This window comes from Typha angustifolia, chromosome 7, assembly GCF_048772165.1.
Source record: "Typha angustifolia cultivar Huaian chromosome 7, ASM4877216v1, whole genome shotgun sequence".
NCBI lineage: Eukaryota > Viridiplantae > Streptophyta > Magnoliopsida > Poales > Typhaceae > Typha > Typha angustifolia.
Window position 1 is genome coordinate 509625 of NC_133245.1, and position 21514 is coordinate 531138.

The 21514-nt window shown below is 39.4% G+C and overlaps 4 protein-coding genes across 6 annotated transcripts; 1 reads left to right on the forward strand and 3 right to left on the reverse strand.

The window, feature by feature from the left end:
- The first annotated feature begins 3749 nt into the window (after positions 1-3749).
- LOC140762328 (uncharacterized) lies at positions 3750-4957 on the forward strand. Its single transcript, XM_073100062.1, has 2 exons — positions 3750-4217; positions 4745-4957. The coding sequence occupies exons 1-2, from the start codon at positions 3877-3879 to the stop codon at positions 4800-4802; spliced, it is 399 nt and encodes a 132-aa protein (XP_072956163.1). The 5' UTR covers positions 3750-3876; the 3' UTR covers positions 4803-4957.
- Positions 4958-5347: 390 nt separating this feature from the next.
- Positions 5348-10926, reverse strand: LOC140762327 (uncharacterized). The gene is made up of 6 exons (XM_073100061.1): positions 10645-10926; positions 9722-10553; positions 9355-9542; positions 8086-8122; positions 7891-7958; positions 5348-6161 (listed from the first exon to the last, which is right to left on the reverse strand). Exons 1-6 carry the CDS (start codon positions 10746-10748, stop codon positions 5681-5683), a joined length of 1710 nt encoding a protein of 569 aa, XP_072956162.1. The 5' UTR covers positions 10749-10926; the 3' UTR covers positions 5348-5680.
- Positions 10927-11884: 958 nt separating this feature from the next.
- Positions 11885-15813, reverse strand: LOC140762440 (chitin-inducible gibberellin-responsive protein 1-like). Of its 2 annotated transcripts, none has more exons than XM_073100242.1 (2): positions 15681-15813; positions 11885-13817 (listed from the first exon to the last, which is right to left on the reverse strand). In XM_073100242.1, the coding sequence occupies exon 2, from the start codon at positions 13780-13782 to the stop codon at positions 12082-12084; it is 1701 nt and encodes a 566-aa protein (XP_072956343.1). In that variant the 5' UTR covers positions 13783-13817; positions 15681-15813; the 3' UTR covers positions 11885-12081. The 2 variants fall into 2 exon arrangements, with proteins under 2 accessions (XP_072956343.1, XP_072956344.1); XM_073100243.1 differs by having other exon boundaries at positions 15572-15711.
- Positions 15814-18274: 2461 nt separating this feature from the next.
- On the reverse strand, positions 18275-21144 carry LOC140761895 (uncharacterized). 2 transcript variants are annotated; one of them, XM_073099417.1, is made up of 3 exons: positions 20997-21144; positions 19982-20921; positions 18275-19198 (listed from the first exon to the last, which is right to left on the reverse strand). In XM_073099417.1, the coding sequence occupies exons 2-3, from the start codon at positions 20733-20735 to the stop codon at positions 18567-18569; spliced, it is 1386 nt and encodes a 461-aa protein (XP_072955518.1). In that variant the 5' UTR covers positions 20736-20921; positions 20997-21144; the 3' UTR covers positions 18275-18566. The 2 variants fall into 2 exon arrangements, with proteins under 2 accessions (XP_072955518.1, XP_072955517.1); XM_073099416.1 differs by having other exon boundaries at positions 19982-21140.
- Between the last annotated feature and the right edge of the window lie 370 nt (positions 21145-21514).

Here is a 21514-nt window from a genome sequence, read left to right on the forward strand (position 1 = left end):
AAAATGAGAGAGTCAAAGTTTGTGGTGGAGTTGAGGCAGGAAAGTTCAAAAGGTGGCTAGGCCTGAGCAATGATGATAGCAGAATCGACGCGACATCATGAAGGAAGATGATGATATCACACTCGGTAAAGAAGAAGAAATGTGATATGGGGTACCATAGAGAGGATAACAATGAGATGGAAGGAGGACAACAATGGAGAGATAAATCACTAAGAGAACTACGAGGTGTACGACAACAAGGGCAAACAATGTAATAGTAAATCAAGAGAAAAGAGAGAGGAAGAGAGAAGAAAAAAAAAAAAAGCTCTCCGTAGAAAAAGAGGGTAGAAGAGCCATCGACAGCAATAGAAAAGCACATCTTGATGATGGGAGAAAAGCTCCAAACCCTAATAGAGCCAGCTAGATACACCGAACGGAATTTCATAGTACTAAAGATAGTTCTATTACATCTAAAATGCATCTAGAAAGTAGCACAAAATTATTATTCCAAAAGCCCTAAATCCATTTAGTTGATAAGATCCTGTTCGCGATGTAACGAAACTTAGCCTGCTGAGAAGGATTATATATATATATATATATATAATCCTTCAAGATAAATTAAGTACTCTGACAGCATCAAATACCAGCATATATATGAAACATTGGAAGTTCCAAACCAAGCATCGTAACTCCCACCTCAATTTTGGCTGGATAACTAGTTTGGTGCTTTCTGTTGTCAATGAACTGATACTAAAGACAGACTACATATGCGGAATAATCCAAACTTACATACAAACCACTTGCATAAATTTGATAATTAGTTGCGAGATAATATTCGTTTGCTTCATTCCTCGCTTTTATTAGTTTCCCCAGAAGATGATAGTACTGTCATCAGTTTGTCTCCTAGCCTTCTGTAATCATCCATCGATTCTTTTTGCTCGTATGCGTTGCTTTACTCTTTCAGACGACAGTAATAATATTCTTCAAGGACGTTGCACAAAGAAAAAGATAGACCTTCTTCTCGATTCATCACGGCAACTGTGGATATACAAGTGTTTTCGAGACGAATTATCCAGCCTCGAATTAAAAATGGCACAGTATATAATATATATTTCTCTCGTCGTTCTTACGTCTAAGCCTCACCACGTTGTTGGGCCTCTTGGAGTTGGGCTCGTTTACCTTTCGATCGAATTGCAATACTTACGGCCCGGCCGGCCCACTTAAGAACATACACAAATAACTCTAGGCCCGGCCCACTTAAGTAGCACAAGGATCAACTCTTGCCATTCGCTAGCCCTATAAAAGCTTTGTTAATTTGCTATCATAAATAAGAGTAAATGGTGTAGGAAGAACAAGACTGGAAGAGCATTGACCTTGAATGCACTTCTTCTTTGCAATCTTATATATATATATATATATCTTGAAACGCGGTGCAAGGAAAGGAAAAATATAAGAGAAAGAAAGATCTGCCCACCGAGTTAGTCAAGTTGCAGAACTTCCCACTAGCAGCACAAATTTCCTGTGCAACTTTTACGAGAAAGTGGGCCAAGAAGGTTGCTTTGGGAGTCTCCCATCATTGATATCAACTGGAAAGCAACACCTTCTCTTTTCCTTAGTGAATCCAGAGGATAATGTCAAACAAGTCTGTTGTGCTGCAACTCAGTGGTTCGACTCACCTCCCATGATCAAAACAAAAGGAGTTCTTGAAAGGGACAGTGAGCTCTATCTAGTCCACGATTAGTTACTTATTTATGGGAAGTGTCTAGAGAACTAACACGGATGGATGTGTGATAGGATAGTCATGGTGCCACTTATCAAGAGTGATGATGGAGATTGACTCTTAACCATCATCCACGTACATGTGCTCTTGGTGGAAGAAGTAAAAGATAGCTTCATCTTTAGATAAGCTCATTTTGATTTACTCGTGGTTCTTGATAACTATATCCACCTTTAACATGAAGAAGAATAGAAGAGGAGAAAAAAGAAGAAGTCTTCAATAGCACGAAGAATAAATTTTTTGATGACATATTGAAATTATCCGAAGGCATTGAGTCATAGACCTCATAATTTGCACCTGTCAGAGAGGTCTACAGAGCTACTTCAATCACTGCGTCAAAAGAACAAACTGAGACCATAGAAAGTGGCCTCAATGGTTACATCACTTAGTCATAATCCTGAAATGCAATAGATGTAGGCATTGCAATCTTTTTGTCTCTCTCTTTTTCTTTTTTCTCTCCGTGATTAATTAAGATTGTACTGAGTCAGTTTTAGAGGGGTCCATTGTCATTTTCTTTTGCTGGTTTTCTTCCACAACTTTGATTGCTTACTACTTGCCAGACTTACATAGCCAAACGACCATGAAGTAAAGTGGTGGAGCACCTGAAGTGCACTTATGAGCTTGCAGATCTCTGGAATCAAGATCCATCATTCAATGTCCACAATTATTTCCATCTAGGCCCTCTTCCTTCACTGTTTGTAGTTGATATGATCTGTGGACATCACTTCCTCAGAGTAAGATGATAATTGGTACTCCTACCTTTTCTTTAACTAACTTCTAAGTAAGAAAAAAGTAAGAAAAGGGGTAATTGGCTAGCTCAAACAGCAGATACAACTGCATTTGGTGAACATCCATTGACTTGTTCCCATGTCATACTATAAGAAAACATGTGATACGAAAGGACAGTACCATGTTTATTATTAGATAATGCAGCAATTAATATAAAAAAAAATAGAATGTATAAAGAGGTAGCATCAGCAATAGAAAGAGATGAACTATCTATCTATATCTATATATATATATATATATATATAATTTCATCCTTAGATTTGGTGGGTTAATATCACTATCCAGTATCTAGTATCTTGTACGAAATCTTCTTATTTTCTTGACTCATCTGCACTGTCTACCCGTCATTCATGTCATTAAATTGTATTAGTTTAGTACATCTAATACTGGAGATGTGTAATAAAATAAGTTTGTGACCTAAAGACTTGGAAAAAGAAAATTCTAAATAATGTTAACATTTGTCTTCAAGACTTGGATCGATGTGAATTGTACCAAAGACTAATACACCTCTTCGTGCATATAAATACTGCCAATGGGCTGGCAACTCTTGGCCTCTTTCTATTTGGAAAAGAGATGCATTAATTTCAAATCAATATTTTTCTCCTCCCATTGACTTTTTAAACTGCGATAATGTTCATGTGAGGAGATAAAAGTCATAGCGTTGAACTTTTAACGAGATATTTTTCTTTCTCTTTCAGATCCATGACAAGCATCTATCTCCCAGTAAAGCGTAGATATCTACATAAAGATCATCATCACAGGTATCAGACTGCAACTGTTTTGTCCTCTTCTTTTTGCCATCAAGTTGACACGTAGGAAATTGGCCGGCCCATTGGAATGTATTTCTTCGTCCGAACCAGATAAAATCAAATCAAAACCACTCTTCCGACCAACCCGCTGTAACCCAAACGTACAGAAGAAGTTGCCCACCCAACTACGCGAATGGTCAAAAAACTCACTCTTTGTCCTTATCCAACTCCTGCCACGTACTATGTATTGTGTACTACAGCAGAATCTACGAGTCATATACCGTTCAATCGTGATCCAACGGTGATGCATCAGATTCTGGAATCTGTATTCAAATCATTGATGCCATAATTTATTTACGCAAATCTCCCCGGGTGATCTACGATGAGAACGTGGGCGTTTTGGTCATTTAATTGCCAACGAGGATATTTTGGGCGATAAATGGCGAGGGAGGGAGAGAAGAAGAAGAATAGGTAATTTAGTTTGTCTTCCGCTCGGCGAGCAAAGAGAGAGATTTCTCTTATTCCCTTCGTAAATATGTGCTAGTCTACTAAATCTGCGTGGAATTCTAAAGAGACAGAGAGATGAGGTTTCTTGAGTTCGTACCTTGCGGATGGAGATCCGCCCGACCGAAGGCGGCGCCGGCGCCGGCGCCGGAAACGGCGAGGGTGATGGAGGAGGCGGAGTTGGTATCGTCAGTGGAAGGTGAATCACCGGAGAAGAGGCAGAGGAGGTCGTCGCACTCGGTCGAGAAGCCGTGGAAGCCGTCTCTAGTTGCGATCTCCGAGACCGATGCCTTAGTGGTGACGGCGAAGGCGAAGGCGAAGGCGAAGGCAGCGGCGGGGAACGGAAGAGGAAGCCGCGGGGGCGGATCGGGGAAGGATAAGGTTAGGGTTATTCCTCGGAGGGATCGCGAGGATTTCCGGTAATTTCTCTCTCCCTCTCTCTCATAGCTGTGCAATTGAAACGTACTAGGATTCCGTCGGATAGGATGAGTTTGATACGACTGCAACTAAGATGGAGACACGTAGTACATTTTGCTGGTTTGGAATTGCGGTTTATGTGCATCTCGTTATATAAATCAGTTAAACGGTGGTAATTTTTGTTAATATTGTTTATTCTCATAATAAACCAAGAGTTGAATTTATAAACAATAAAGAAGTGTAATTGAATTCTATGCTTATATCATGGTTGCGGCCCACTACGTGGATATAACTGTAGATTGTAGCAAAATGGAAGTAAATCTAAAAGAACCCATCATCTCTGAATACATGTAGAATTGAGGGTAAGATTTCAAGTTTGTATTAATGTGATAGCTTGCCAGATTGGTTTCTTTAATCATCAACTTGTTGGCTATTATATCAGCTATCCAGCTACAGTTAATCTTTTGTTTAAAAAGAATAGTATTGGCATTATCTAAATTATTGTCCTAATAAATAATTTTGTTTTCAGGCACTTCGGAGTCCCCACAATGATTCCAGCATTTGCTCCCACTCCGTTCTTGTTCTAAAGATTCGTGTGACGCATTCAGAGCACTGTGCGCATACTATGACAATGCAACTTAGCGCTCCCCTCCCTTAGGGGCAGATTTCCAATCTTCTGTATATGCTTGCAGATGTATATTTATTATTATGGTTTGATTGTGCAGTAATTGGCTTGTGATTACATATCATCTTATCTAACTTCCCTAACAGTCCATGAGGCATTTCTGATCGTGTTAAACAAGACTTTTTTTTTTATTGTATCGTGTTAAACAAGATAAAACAATATTTACTACATAAGCTTCGATAAAATAAAATAAGAATCTGGCAGAGAACAAGAGCATCCACAGAACATATAGAAACAGCTCGAACATAAGGTCCCAGATGAGACACGAATACACATCCAGGAAAGCATGCAGCCGAAAGATAGACGCGGCATAAGAATTTAGCGATATTAAAATATTCGCATAGAAGGAAAACGACAGCCACCTTCATATCAAGCATGTTCCGGTGAAGACCAGTTTTGACGTGGGCACACTTTCGCCCAATCGACTGAGTTTATCAGCACAGTGTGTAGTGTAAGATTATATCTGATTTGTAGTTTACCTGACTAACAACATTAAAGCCATTGAATGAATCTTAAAGTGATACAACTGCTGTTATTAGAATGTCATATATCCATGATACAGATGGAAAGATCTAATCTTCAGGAATCACTTCCATGAAAATGAAAGACTTCACTCCCACATTTAGGCCATGGAAACGAACAGCAGAATGAATCCTGCCTTTCAAATGCAACCCGCTAGATCTCCCTTTTGCACGAAATAAGTAACCAAGAATGCCAGCTGCAATGTTGTTCTCGAGCAAGGATATCCAGTCGCCGGCCTGTTGTCTTCTCTCTGACTCATCAATAACCATTAATTTGTCTCTGGGCAGTGCCTGAGTAGAATTCCCTATTATTGTCTGTCAGCCGAGAAAATGGAACCTGGTTCCTGCCTGGTAGGCTCCTCTGATTAGTGAAGCGGTTCTGGGACTTGTTATCCGATACTGACTTAGAGAATGCTTGGGCAAGCTCCAAAGCGGAGGCTGCTTTACCAAAGCGAGGAGCAGACACATCAGGCTTGGGTTGCTCTGCAGGCTTACGCCAAGTCTCAGGTTCTGGACGTGGTTGCTCAAGTGGCTTCTCAGTATCCTTAGGGATCCTCCGATTGTCACTCCTCCATGATGACCTCATGTTGTCCGTATTATCAAGATCAGGGAGATAATCTTTTCTCTGGTGGTCCCTACCACCCCTTTGACCATGTGGGAAACTATCAGTTCTTTCACCAGAACGATTAGTTGGAGCAGGCTCCAGCTTTGGGTCAGTCTTTGGAAGATCGCTTCTAGCCCTTACACATCCAAGTAGACAATATCAGTTGAATGATATATGCTAGCCAGAATGACACTGAATAAACAATACACAGAACACAAACTTTCCCAAATCAGCTAATTTTCTGAACCCAACTGTAAGCAAAGAATTTTCAGTTTCAGGCCACAAAACTGAACATGGGTGAAAGATATGAACAACAGGGAAAAGCCTTTTAAGGATCCCTGGCATCAACATACTTGAAAACCATTATCCAGGGATAGATAATAACTGTAAAATTCTATAAAAACCATGGCTTTCCAAGGAAATCCAAGAAAATATAGGCAGAGATTATACTATAAAAAACATCAGAAGTTACCCACTTGAGACATAATTCAACAGCACGTAAGGAGCCACCATGAATGAACAGTATATAAGTACACAGATAATACATTGGAACCACTTGGGTTTCAATACAGCTTATGTATGAATACCAATGGGACATATACCAGAAAATATGGTGCTAGGGAAGTCGATTGTCAAAAGAACTTGGAATGTGGGATCCTATACAAGAGAGCAAATGTCACCGAACCCATCAAAGAAGCATGTTTGTAAGATAACAAGATCTGTCTCATCTAGTCTTTGGCTGTAAGAGATTACTTCTCTAGTCATCTTTCTGAGCTATTAGATTTTAGTGATTCATGTAAAATTAATTTTAATTGTTTGATGCAAATCAACATAGTGGCCTTTTCAAAACCCTTGCTGCTATAGTTTCTTTTTTATAATGACAAACAAAGTGGAGCATCAAGACAAGAAGGCCTTATGTTTACTTTCTGTGACGTCAAGTTGCACATTAAGCCTTCTGGTACTTCACTCCTAAATCATAATTTTTTTTCCTATTATCATGTCTTTCTATCAGAATCTCACATTCCGCAGTCTACTGCAGAATTACTTATCTATTATACTTTTGTTCCAAAAGTTTCCTTTTTATTATAGTCCAAAACCTTTTCTAACTATTCCATGCTTCCATCAGTAGTAACCTCTTAATTCCACAAGCCGAGCATCCTAGAAATAACGATTTCTTCATAAATTTCCTAAGGCCTTGTTTGCTTTTAGTTTAGGGATCTTCCCTAAACTAGTTCAGAGACCCATAAACTGATTTAGTAATTAAACAATTTTTTTATTTTTTCATATCTAATTAAATTTACTCTTAAAAAAATCAAGACTAACTAACTAATCGAATTCAGAGCTTAGTCTCAAATTAAACAAGGCCCAAGTGTCTAGTTAGACTAGATATACACTGTACTTGTGTAATTGATTATTAGGTGTGGAAGGAGTCCTTGCTTTCCTTTTTGGTTCGTAAATCTCTCATCTAACTTAGTTTCATGGTTTCTGCTTCCTTCGAAAGTTCTCATGGCTAGATGGCATTGATAACCCTTATAACCTATATTGTCCCCCTGCGATATGCAACTTGCTATTCAATCTATGGCAAAATTTGGTCTGATATTTTACTCCAACAAAAAGATTACATTTTTTTCTACCTACTCACAAAGCCTTTCTTCTAGAATATTGTTGGCAGGCAGAGGGAGTTTGAATCTGAATCACTTATCTTGTCTTACATCACTAACTTGTACATTAAGGAGTAAAGACATAGTTTCATGAGAGATGTACACAGCAGGCAGCTTGCTTAATCAGAAATGGAACTAACAGTATGAATGACATTGGTTCAATAAATTAGTAAGCAGATGACAGCCATCCGGTGGAACTAATACCTGTTAGATGGTAAGGCCTTATCAAGATCAGAAGCAGCAACTACGTCTACCCCACGTTCCTTTAAAACCTGCAAAAAAGCTTTATCAGCTTTTTGACTTTAAAAGCTTATATGAAACATCAAGCAGGCAGGGGCATATGTGATGCTTTCTTCACATTTCAAAAATTCAAATCTGGAAGAGTGAAGAGAAGATTACAAGTTCCCGTGGTCGGGCACCTCCAAACACTGTTTGCCTGCACCAAAGAATTAGATTTAAATAAGCAAGTAAACAATCAATAACCATGTGCACTTTACAGATGAACTTGTGAACTATTACTGTGGTATACATTACATGGACATTTTTGCAATTTTTTTGGTGCCGACAAAAACAAGCACCTAGAAACAACATAATACAACACAATGTTCCTCGATAAACACAAAATATCCCTAGTTTGACTAATTAGAAGTGCTGATAGTTCCTTACAAAGTTCAAATTTTATTAAGGGTTTGTTTTGATGATAAAAAGTTGAGGGAAGAAGACATCAAAGTTTTTAGTAAAACTAATTATAGTAATTAATCATGACTTATTAGTATTTAATTAAAAAAGAGAAGCGATTGGTAAAAGTGGACAATTATGATAATCAGTGATGTCATACAATATATAAAAAGCTGAAAAATGTCACTCTTTCCTTTTGGAAGATAAGTGGAATGAGCTAAAATTGAAGAAGTTAGGTGATTTAAGGGAAGTGAAGAAACTCATTTCTCACTCAACTTTTTTTTTATCCAAATAACATAAAATGATAAACTTCTAGAAAATTATCATTTTCTTTTCCTACTTTCCATCACCGAAACACAACCCAAATTTTATGGAAAACAAAAATGATGTGCATAAATTCTATAAAACTGACTCGTCAACAAGAAATTTTCTATGACTAGTACAAAATCAATATGATATCATGCTTCAACTGTAGGACAGCTGCCGTGCCTGTGTTCTGGCTAGCATGAAATGAACTCAAAAATGAGTCCTTGTCAGCCTTCATTAACATTTGTGCCATCGAGATAATAAATCTTCTACTTTGGGAAATATACTGATGAGGCCTATTCTTTAGTATCACATGATGGTTTTAGCATCTTTTATATTTTCATTACTTATTTTGGGGATCTCCATTATTATATGGACCAACCATATAGGGATAAAATGAGAGCTCAGATATGTTATAAGAGACACCAACATATGCCTAATATCAGGACACTAATGAGCTGAAGACTACTGCAGAGAATTTTTTCAACAAAGAGATCATATCAAGAGGGCACCAAACAGTAGAAGAATTGGAAGAAAAGAATCATAGGTATCTTGACAAAGACTGCTGCAAATAGACGAGAATTACCAAACTAAGATACCACATAATCAACAACTTTACAAGCCTGAAGGCATAATAACTTAAAAACAGGACAACAGAAGTACATAATAGGGAAGATGTCAAACCTCTCCCTTTCAGCGAATTCAGCAGACTTCTCAACAGGCAGGGAGCGAGGTTTCAGATTCAATCGCGGACGCTCAGCTGCTGGGTTACCAGAGTCAAACCCAGACGAACCTGGTTTAGGTGCAGTCACATACTCATGCATATCGTATACATTTTCAACTGGTACGACGTTTTCCAGCTGCTGATAACTCTGCATCATCGACCATCAGCAGGTACCAATTACAACCATACAAAAATAATGAAATAAATACAATTGCTCATCTGCTATGACCACATTCAAATTGAACAAGAAAGGCCATCAATTGAACTATTTATGCAATTGGGTCACGGCACTTTTAATCAGTTCTAGCGATTGGAACAACAGAAAACCTGATTGTCCTCAGATATGAGGGTCTCTGTTGGATCCAGTGGCTTCGACCTCGGGAGAAGCTTCAGCTTTGGGCGCTCTGACACTTCCACTGCTGTTCCCGGCCCGCTGAATCTCCCCTCATGGGACTTTGGCCGAGCACCTTCATACCAACCCGCGGCACTCTTCTCCTTCACCTCCGGTACGTACACTGGAGATCTCACCCTCTCCGCACTCTGATGCCCATCAGAATAGTTAACACCTGGCAAAACCCTATCCTTTTCCCTTTCAGAAACCCGAAAGCTCTCTCCAAATCTTGCATCCAAAGATTCCACCTCATGCAATCTGATCACCTCCACGTCAGCTGGCTTCGACTGCCACCGCCCAGAGGTGACTTTCTCAACCGCGCTGGCCTGAGCAAGCCGCGAAGCCGACCATGCAGTTGGGGGGTGGCCCGCTACTACCGGCTCCGCTCCAGCCTCCTTCCTCACAGCCCACGCGTTCGCAACGGGAGCCCCGCTGCCCACCGGCGCATGAAAACTTGATCCTTGGGATTGGTGTGTCACCACCGGGCTCGAGATCGGGCGCTTGGGCTCGGATCTGGCATCGAAAACGGCCGCAACCGGCGGAGGAGGTGCTGCAACGCGGCGTGGAGCAGAGGATGCGTCGAAGGGCTTACGCTCGTCCTCGTCGAAGTGGCGGCCGATGGCTGCAGGTTGCGAGAGGAAGGCGGGAGGCCGCTCGTCTAACGCTCGGCCGACGCCGGCGCCGGCGGATCCGGGACGGGGGCGGTGGTGATCAGGCCTCCCGGCGGCCGGTCCCCACGCGGCGGCACGATCAGGCGGTCGTACGGAGCTGCAAGGAGGAAGAAGCAGATCGAGATTAGGGTTAGGGTTAGAGTTCGGGAGTTGGAAGACTATTATAAGAAGAAGGAGGAGGAAGATACACGCCGGGAGCGGAGGGGAGAGGGAGGTCTGACGGAATTGATCCGCCGTGGAAGTCCTTGAGCGTCATCGTCGTGGATCCGCTGAGAGATTTCTTCTTCGACATCTTGTTTCCTTTTCCTCTCCTCTTCTTGCTTTTCTTCTTTCTTTCTCCTTGTGTACAATTTGATTTCTCTCTCCACCTTCTTTGTCTCTCCTTTGCAAGAGAGGAGAGGAGAGGAGAAGAGAGGGAGACGAGACAGAGAGAGAGAGAGAGCGAGGACGGAGACGGCACTGGGATGATGGGAGAAGAAGGTTTTTCTCTCTTTCTCTCTCTTCCGGAGCTTTCGGTCGTTATTAATGGGCTAGTGGGCCTTCGGATGAATGGGTTGGGCTTTTCCTGTTACACCGCCTAAGATTTAATTGTGGAGTGGATGTCTTAGGTGTTAGATTTATACCAGTAGCGTTCCTCCGTATTAGAGTTAATTCTTTATCAATTAGTTTAATAAAGATCTAACGGTAAATATCTTTTTGATAAAAATCTAACGGTTAAGATCTTTAAGGATATAATAAAAATAAAAGATATTACCGGTTCAGTAGGTAATTTTTTTAGATATATAAACTTGCACATTATTTTTTGATGATTATATTATCTTAATATTTTATCAAGTAAAAGACATATATATCATTAATTGAGAGTAATGTATATATATATATCAAAATAAGGGTATTGATGTCTTTTATAATTAACTTGATAAAAATTTAATTGTTTTTTATCTTTTAATTATTTTTTATTATTTACATATATCTTCTATTAGTTTAAGATTAATATAAATTAAATTTTAATAGATTGAGATAGAGAATTATATTTAAATTGAAGTTTATCTTCAAATAATTAAATTTAAATTATTTAATATTAAATGATATCTCTAATTCTATTAGATTAAGATTATAATTTTTAAAGGTGCACCATAATATTTGCATTATACTAAATTATGTGGTCCTCCTCTACAACCACCAATGGTAGCTTTCTTTTCTCATGGGAATCTTGAATATAAAAAGGAAATTCTATTGGAAGGCAGCTTCCTCTCTCAGAAGATGCATTCAATTTGTGCCATAAGAGATATCAAAAAATAAACGAAGTGAAGAGAAACCTTCACACCGCTGTGAATTTAAGCCAACTTACTACTGCCATCGTTCTGAAAGAGGAAAGGAAATCAAGCTACGAAAATGATTATTTTGTGGTCGAACACAGAAAACACCTTATCAACTGCAAAAATAATTTACTCAACACTCGTTCAACTTCTCGTAGATTACAACAAAGGATGCAGCATTCGAAGATACACTCTTGTAGGGTTGAACTCTGCATCAGACAAGTACACTAACTAGATCTATTAACATGTATAGTGGCATTTACTAATTTCTAACCTTTGTTTCAGAAAGGCTCTCTATATTTGCTATCAGTGCCATGCAGAGGCTGAGATCAGGTCCCTGTTCTTCCAACCCAGCAACAAAGCTCCATTTTTCTCGACCAATCTATAGTTATCAGAATAATATCCCAGCAGAGTCTTTATCACAGAGTTCACATAAGAGCTGAGTGGGTAAGGCTTGAAACCTGCCATGCTCAGTCTTGATCTCCACTTCCCCAGGAGCTCATGCCTCTCAACCCGTTCGTTCCCCTCGCAAGCAATTATGTTCACTATGTCCTTTGCCAGGCAATGCTGCTCGACACTTATCCTCTCCTTGTTATCTCTCGGCATGGTTACATCAATTGACTCAAACATTGCGTAGTAGTAATCAAATGTCTCTGAGAATCTTGTCAAGAATGGGGTTGTGTTGGTGTTGGACTCCTGCTCTACCAACGTAGTCACTTTTGGAGACAGCCCTTTCACCATCCTCAGCAAACCATCACGTGGGTTGTTCACGTCAACGCTCTCATCTGGCGTGTGATGCAGATGAAGGGTGAAGTTAACTGCGAGTGCTTCTCCAGGCCTTATGTTCAGCATTTCTCTTGTTACCTGAGGCCCATAGACGGGCAGAGGATGGAACTCAAGAGGAATGTTGAATTTCCTTGACATATCTGATAACTTATCCCCTACAAGTTGCAGGCCTTCTCCTCGAGCATACTCCAACACTGGATCATCAATTCCAGTGATCCGAACATGTGGTGGCCCCCCAGGCCTTGCAGCTAATGCTTGTATCAGTGTGACCCACTGGGTCCCTTGAGCAATCTGAAAGTCTATGATGTGGATTTTGTCCTCATTTCTCAGAGCATCAGCAATAGCACCATTGGCTGCCATATAACCAAACTTAAAGTAGGGGCAAATGTCATATAAGATTCTCATGTATGAGAGAAGCTCCTTGCTCTGTGGCTCTCGGCACTTAAGGGCACGATAGATGTTGGTACCAGAGGATCTACGCCTCGCCACCAAGCCTTCTAGCATGTAAGCACCGAGACGCTGGATGGGTTCTCCACTGATGGAAATGACATCACGGGCTTCCTGCTCAAGCATATCAAATTGATCTATCTTGTCCTCTGATAAAGCTTCTGCACACCTAATCAGAAGATTTTTCACACTAGTCTGAGGATCTTCCTTCATCTCCCTTTGTCGTTTCTCTGGATGAATTCCATAGCTTGCTTGAGGATAGTGTGTCCGGATAGCAGCAGGCGACTCCAGGTGAGATTTGTGACTCCAAGTCCTGGAGCGCTGCTTTGTAAGCTTAGCTTCTTTGGCTTCATCTAATTTAGGACTAGTGCTGGTTGTTGGTTCATTAGTGTCAGGGGCCATCAGAACAGTCTCGATTTCTTGCAAAGCATGCCTCATGCTCCGACTGGAAATGGCATATGATGAGTCGGACTGCACTTGGATAAGATCTGGAATATGGATCTGGGTTTCCCTGAATGAGCTGTTGATTTCAAGTGGGGAATACTGGGAAAGACCAACCCCTGGGAAATTCTCTGTGGAGCTCAGCTGTCCCTGACTATTGCTTGGGATGGATGAAGTATCGCAATCCAACTGACTAGAAAGTGGAGAATCAGGTGAGTTGCCCACACCAAACTTGATTGAAATCTCAGCTTGTTCAGAGACTCTTGAAGAAGAAAATTTGAAGGCCTCGTCTACAGCAGTCACACCATACTTCACGAACTGGTGCAAGTCCATAGTAAATAAATGAGCATCAGTTATTCATGAGCTTCCTGTACATTTGTCAAATAATAACATATATCACATCAGCTAATCAACAATAGAAGCGCATCAAAGTGAATGTACATTTTTCCAAAATGCAAGTGTGCCACTTCCTAGAAAAGAAAATTACACTGCAAAAACACCAAAATATGTAAAAGGCAAGTTTCTTACGCATGATTACAATTCAGTAGTTTAAAACATAAAAGACGAATCTGTGCCTATCATGAATGGTTAATTCAATTCTCATGATTAATAGCCATAGTATGTGATGTCCAACAAGCACTTGTTATGCAATGAGAAGATGTGTAGCCTGTACTGATAGTATTCCATTATAACAGAGTCCTAAGTGATAACTTCAATAACATCGACATATAAATAAAATTGGGAACCGCAAGATTTCATGTGATTTAAAATGAGTCTAGACAAAATAAAGAACTCCCAGCTTTCTTTCACCTTAAAACATATGGCAAACAGTCATCTACATCCTATTCTATCTTACTTAGCCGAATATCGGCTATCTCTGGGAATATTAAAAAAAAAAAAAACCCCATTATTTTGACAGGGCAGAACTTGCCACCCATGTATGAAAAACATAATAAGGCACCTTCCTAATACCAGCTATTCAAGATTCTATATGTGAAATCATAACAGCATTTTGAGCACAAAGGAGAAGACTAGAGCTTACCAAAAAGATAGACGTCTCAGAAGCAATATGATAACCTAAATGTGTGATCATGTAAAACCTAGTTATTTACTTAAAGCACAATGACATCTATACTGTTGATGGCTTTCCAGTTGTAAAATAAATGAATTTACTGAATGATTTGAGTTGCACCAAATTTATATAGGAGTACCACATGGACCTTGTAGAAAGCAACAGAAGTTGAGCCATTAAATCAAATCCAAAAGAATTTATATTTAGCATGCAGCATACAATTTACCATGACACCCGGGCAATTTCAGAAAAGTAATCACTCTTCAGAATTCCAAGAAATCTTATGAAAATCTGAGTTTGACATAGACATAATGTTTTGTGATACTGAACGAGACCAATATAGTTGCCAAGATAATGATTTTTATTTTAACTTCGTTATTTTGCCCTCCAAATGAATTTTGGTTGTATGCTCCTCAGTGGCTCAGTGAAGGGAAGAGCTCCACTATTTCATCTTAGTACTATCTTTACAAGAGAAAACTTTGGTAGCATTCATTTTCAGCAAAGATTGCAAAACAGATTCAAGATATTAAATGTACTCCTGCCGTGCTATATCATTGTCACGAGGAGCATCTGGGGAATCTGATCCTATTGAAAGGACAGTCCCCTGCAAAATTAAAATCATTAGCACCTATTATGATTTCAAGCATATTACTAAATACATGATACCCACTCTAGATCATCAACAACCAGATATCAGCCTAATAAATCACCAGATATTCTCCCCACTTTTCCCTCCTCCAAAAATACAAAAGTACTTAATTGCCTCGTTATCAACTAAACTAGGGCATCGACCTACTTTCGAAATCCCCTTTGCTCCAAAACCATTTCAACACTATGTAGAAGTAATATCAGTGAAATCTGTGAGTCATCAAACCCAATAGCAGGTTTTAAACTTGATGTTTCAAATTTCAATTCCTTGGGCAAACAGGATTCCAGATAGACTCCCAAATATATCTCAGATGGAACCAAGATAGGAAAGAAGAGAAACTCGCAAATAAACTCTATGCACAGAATAAACAAAGAGGTTTAAAGGAAAATGATCGAAATCACCTAATTTTTCGCCAGATTAGCCAAATCCCAACGAGAAGGGATGAAAGCAGAAGGAACAGTAATCCAAGAAGCAAAGGACTTTAAATTAAGAACAAAAGTTATCCTGTACCTGCAAAGTCTCCCAGAATCAATTTTTACTCTCCGCTTCTCTAATTTTTGAGGCTCCGAGTACTAAAAGCGATAGCTTTGACACCGGGGGGGGCTTTATAAGGGCAATCGTCAGTCACGTGCGGCCCACGGTCTTCGTTCCCGCGTTGTTGACGGTTCAACGCCGTTTTTAAGGGCCTTCCGCCGACCACCTCAGTGGCACTCATCAGCCGTCCAATGGAGATTGTACGGCTTCAATTAAGCAAATTTCCACGTAGACAATCATACATTTGCGCGGTTGCCCATCACGTGGCCTGCACACGACGCGCAAGACGGTGCCTTGGAGTCCACGTTAGTGCTGACGTGTCACCTCGTTGGCGCACATTCATCCGTCCGTTTAAGATCCAACGGATCAGATCTGGGGGGCTTATAGCTGCTTACTTTGACCGAAATGACCCACTATGAACCGTCCGACCAAAGTGGACCCGATGGATAAGTGGCTTACGTGTAACGTGTGTTCTTGGGTCCCAGTGAGAAAAACGACAAAATAAGGAAGAATATAGGAACACAAGGTTATCTAGTAAACTTCTAGAAGCACGTTTCTCTTTACTTTCTATCTAGTGGCTTCCAATGACATCCATTATGACGTCAAGCACTAAAAAGCTGCTCCAAAAACCTTAGTGGTATCTTACTCACTAAAATCTTGTATAATGTATTTACCCACATACATACATACATACATACATACATACATATATACATACATACGTAGTTGGTTCTACACAGTAACAATTAAAAACAAAAAACACAAAGACTAGCAAAGCTTATTTTAAATACTTTAGTTTGGGTACCAATCACTGTCTATGGAAGGTGGAAGACAACTTCTGCTTACCATGATAAGGATGATCGTTTGCCAGGTGAATTTCCAATAGAATACGTTGTGGTGAAGCTCGGATGTAACATCTTATAATATTTTAAGAGAGTGCTGAATAATAGTCAACAAAGTTAAGTGATCGTATAGCTGGTTAAAGTTTATCTACATTCGTCACTGCTGGCTCATTAACATGTCAGGAGAAAACTCAACTTGGTAAGTAAATGGTTTGTCCCATGTCGTTGGAATCGACTCGGATTAATTGCTTAGTGAATTAGGAAGGTCAATAATTCCATGGACTCATTCATTCAACTCTCTCTCTCTCTCTCTCCCTCTCTTTTCATGAACAGTGTTTTGTCTTTCAAGTCAAATTATATGAATCCTTTCTGCTCAATTAAGCTCCTACTCCTTTTCGCTTTGACTTCAAGCAACTGGGAACCAGAGAACAAGAGAGAACAGACCACAAATGTGAGAGACTGATACTATTTCCATCTACAATGATTTCGGTTTTAAAGAGAAGGCATGCAATGAAATATTGTAAAACATTGTTTTTGGTCAATTTCGTCAAGCTCACGCTTCTTTCTCATACTAGAAAAGCATCACTTGCAATGATCAGAATTGGACCTAGTTTATCAAGAATGCAATATTCTTCATATTCTTCCAAATTTTACTTGTCATCAGATTGTCCCTTTTGCCTAATTTTCTCTGTTAGTTTTTATTTCTATAGATTTGAACATAAAATATTTATTCAATAATAAATTTAGTTCTATATTTTGAAAATAAAAATAAAAATAAAAATTATTTAATATAAATAATAATAAAATGTTAAGAAACTTTGCCTACGAGGCGTACCGAAGCATAATTGCCCTGAAGAAATGACGTCATTTATGTAGAGTTACACATCTCTCTTTCTTCTAAGGTACGACTCAGAATTTCGTTTCTGCCTCATCGAATAACACAGTCCTTCGACACATCTTTGTGATAACCGCACTCCTCCAATTTAAATAAAATAATCTATAAGAGAAAATTGAAAGATAAAAATAACCAAAACTTTCTATTTGACTTTGAATTTTGTATTATTTTTTTCATAAAAAAATGTAATATTTATAAGTATCCGAGTCCTTTTGAATTTCTTCAAAACTTATGACCTTCAAATAAATTCAGCCCATTAATCATTTTAAAATGATCGGTATGATCGTTACAAAACTTTTAAAATTCTTATAATACTTAAATTTTAAATTCATTTCATTACTAATTTTAAATATAATTAAAATTCTAAAATTAACAACATCTTCACTCAAGCATAGGACCACGAAGCTTCTCACCACATATGCAACAACCGGTAGATAGAGAGTACTAATGAAGAAATCACATGTAGGTCAATTTTCAGCTGCAATGCAGCTAAGAGGCCCAGTATTCTATAGAAAACGAGGGTCTAGTCTCACTTATATTTGACTACAAGGTAATAGAAACAAATGACACATTTGTCTGTTTATGATGAAGTTGACCTTTGTATCAAGAAGCCAAGATCTTGAACCTCATGATTAGCGTACAATCCGGAGACTAGTATGCAGCATCAAACAACTCCTAACTAAAAATAATAGGCATATTATTCAGATTTTACAGTCAGTGCACATGAACATGGTCACTGGTCAATGCCTTATGCCTACTTAGATCTCAAATTGGTAGGAAACTAAATTTCTTGTGTACTTTCACCGTGGCATGCTACTTACAGGAGATGGCAGTAGCAATAACCTTTCTTCTTCAGTGAATATCATAAAGGTGCAAGATACAAATATATGTGTTCCTTACCTTCTCTTTAAAACTTCTGACAAAGAGCCACAAGGCATTTAATGTGATTGTAGATGGTATGGAGATCAGCTATGTGATCAGGAGCAGTTGTGGTTGTTGTTTCTAAAAGTGTAGGTTGATATGAAGATTGACGAGCTCATCAATAGCATTTTGTGACAAAGATGAAATTATACATTCAAGATCGACATAACGAAGATAAAAGATTGAGAGAAAGGATGACTTGTGTCAGTGCTTACATATTACAACAAAACATGGTAGTAGAGCTCTTGGATTGAGCAAGTAGAGCTCTTCAATGTTTGCATAGAGACCAACTTTCCCTGCCAATGAATCAAAGCCAGATTGCCCTTCGAACTCTTGGAAGTTATCCAGTGGTTTGTGAACCCTCCCTGCAATCACTCTGCAGACCAACAATGCCTTCTTTATCGAAGTATCGTCATCGTAGATTTCAATAGACTCAAATGCTCTCCCACTAGTGGAAGTTGTGAAGACACCTATTCCTCCCTTCAGTTCCTTCTTTGCACAAAAGCCATATCGGATGATCCGGCACACGCTGCATTTCTCCAATCTGCATAGGCTTGAGGAGCCATTCGTGCCAAGAGAGCAGGCAATTGTGGTGCCATAGAACCTTAAGAGCTCATTGCCATCGGCAAGGCAGCGGGGGTGCTTCTTTGGAAGTTTACTAGCTTTTAACTTCACCATTTCTCTGTACTCTTCGAACCGAGCTAGGGTCTTCTGCATATTATGGACCTTTAGGACCCTCTCTATCCGACCACAGTTGCTTTCAGACTTTAGCCAACTTGTTCTGCATATGATTTCAACTATCTTTCTCGAGGAGTCTCCTTCCACAAGCTCAGTGACTGCAGATATAACAGTGGTAACATTGTAGATCAAACTCAAATTTGAGTAGAGTTGACATAATATTGCATACTAAGAGATGATTGAATCAGATATGCTAGTAAGGGCGTAACTAAAATTAAAATGGGAATGGAGTAAAACTAATCTTGGTTGCTATAACTTTCTAGCTAAAGTTTTGTAAAAGAAGTTTGTTTCTGTTTCAGAAGGATATCTGTAGCTTATTTAGTTCGCTACTTTTAGACCGTTTCCAGATAGAAGATTGTAAAAGCAATTTACTACGAAAAGACATTGAATGCAGTATTTCTTGCAGGCATATGAAATCCCCTGGCTAATCCTTCGAGATATAAATGCAAAAGGATGATTGCATTTGAGGCAAGGATCTGAAAGTCCAGATACTAGTGCTTGCCAACTCAATTAGTGTTTGCAGAGGGTCAAACAGTATCAGAGAGCCTGAGAAATTGAAGTATCAAATGACCTACAAATAAATTTTGTAAACCATAACTCAAGAAAAAAGCGACATTTGAGACGGGATTGATCAGCAATGTATAAGCTCTAAATATTTTACCTAATTAATTTTAGAAAGATTAGTATTGACTCAAAATGGATTTTGTAGGAAAGCATTAACCACGAGATAGTCAACAATGACAATTATGCCTCCTTACGAAAGGAAATCATTATAGCCATTCAAATCAACTTTCTGATGGAGGAAATAAGATAACAGAAAAGATGAAACAGAGACAAACCAAAACAAGGTCAGCATAAAAGATTCAGGATGATTAACATACCTGCATGCTTGGAGAGATGATGCTCCTCCAATGCCTCCCTTTTACCAAACTGCTCACCGCACTTGTGGCAGCTCACAGTAGGAGAGGAGGACCGATGTAGGCTTGCATCATAAGAGGCCCTATGTGATGAAGAAAAATGATGTGCTCCATCACCACCTCCACCATTACCAAACACAGCATTAGAGAGAGGAGATCCCCCTGGCCCTCCTAATGCATAGTTAGGAGATCTCCTTGGAGGTGTAGTAGTAACTCCCATGGAGGAAGAGTTGCTATTACAGTGCAAGCCATGGTGCCATCCTGGGCCAGGGGTCCCAGGCCTAAGTGTACCAACATAGGTAGAACCCCCTCCAGCCTCACCCTCATGACTACCTCCATACCCAGTAATCTTGAGCTCACACTTGGAATTACTACGAATCACCTCATGGGTTATTGGGTTGAGGAACTCACTGCTCCCTATGGACCTCGGGCTGCAACTTGGTGGCCCCTCGAGGTGCCTCTTGCTCCCATGGATCACATCTTTGAGGTTGGCTATGGATCTGGAACAACCTGATCTCCCTGTTCTCTTTGTCAAGATGGTAGTGAGCTGTCCCCTGGCCTTTGGGGCATGCACTTCTGATGGCTCAGATTTGCAGTGGAGAGATTTCTTCAGAGAAAACCACACTGTGGGCACCTTCTCTTCCTTCTCTAGCTTCTTCCCTTCTTCTGGCTTCCTCGCTTTTCTCTGCTTCATTGCTCCATGAGTTCTCTCACCCATCTTTCTTCAATTCTGGCAAGCTATGTATTCAAAGAGCATGTTATCGTCCAGTGCTCATTTCTTTTATCCTTTCTCAGTGGTCACCTCGCATCATTAAAGCCAGAGTTATGATCTTCTTCTATTTTAAGAAGAGATATAACAAAGGTCTAGTCTCCTCAGTACATATGAACAGGAAATTTCAAAACCCTGCAACTTTAATAACAACTGAGCTCACAGAAGAGCTGCATAAGAGACCCAAGAGAGGCCAAAAGACATGCAAACCTTGTAGTTTTCAGCTTAGGAGAAGAACCCAAAGGCAAAATGCAACTCTGAGGCTTCCTGAACTGGACTCTATGGAGCAGAAGAGACAAGGAATGGCTCTTAAGAGAAGACAAAGGAGAACCAGAAGAATAAGTACAGTTTATTCATGAGGAAAGGAGATAGCAAGTTGCTGTTTAAGACAAGTAATCTTTGGCTGGAGTCAATAAGGAACTAACTTAGAAAAATCTGGGGTCATTAGTACAGTGTGAATTCACATTAAGCACTCCAGATAAACAGCCTTTAGATTAAGCATGAAGAAGAGAAAATAAATGAGACTCATGTGTCAATTTTTAAGATATTTAGTTGGACAAATCTAAATAATATCTCAACTTGTGATAACTTTTAGTGACCATTTAAGCTGCGGGTTGAAAAAAACCCGAGATTGAGATAAAATAAGAATATATTTTAGTATTAAAAAATTTATATCTTAATTTTTTGTTAGGTATTTGAATAAAAATATGAAATAAGATAATGTTTCT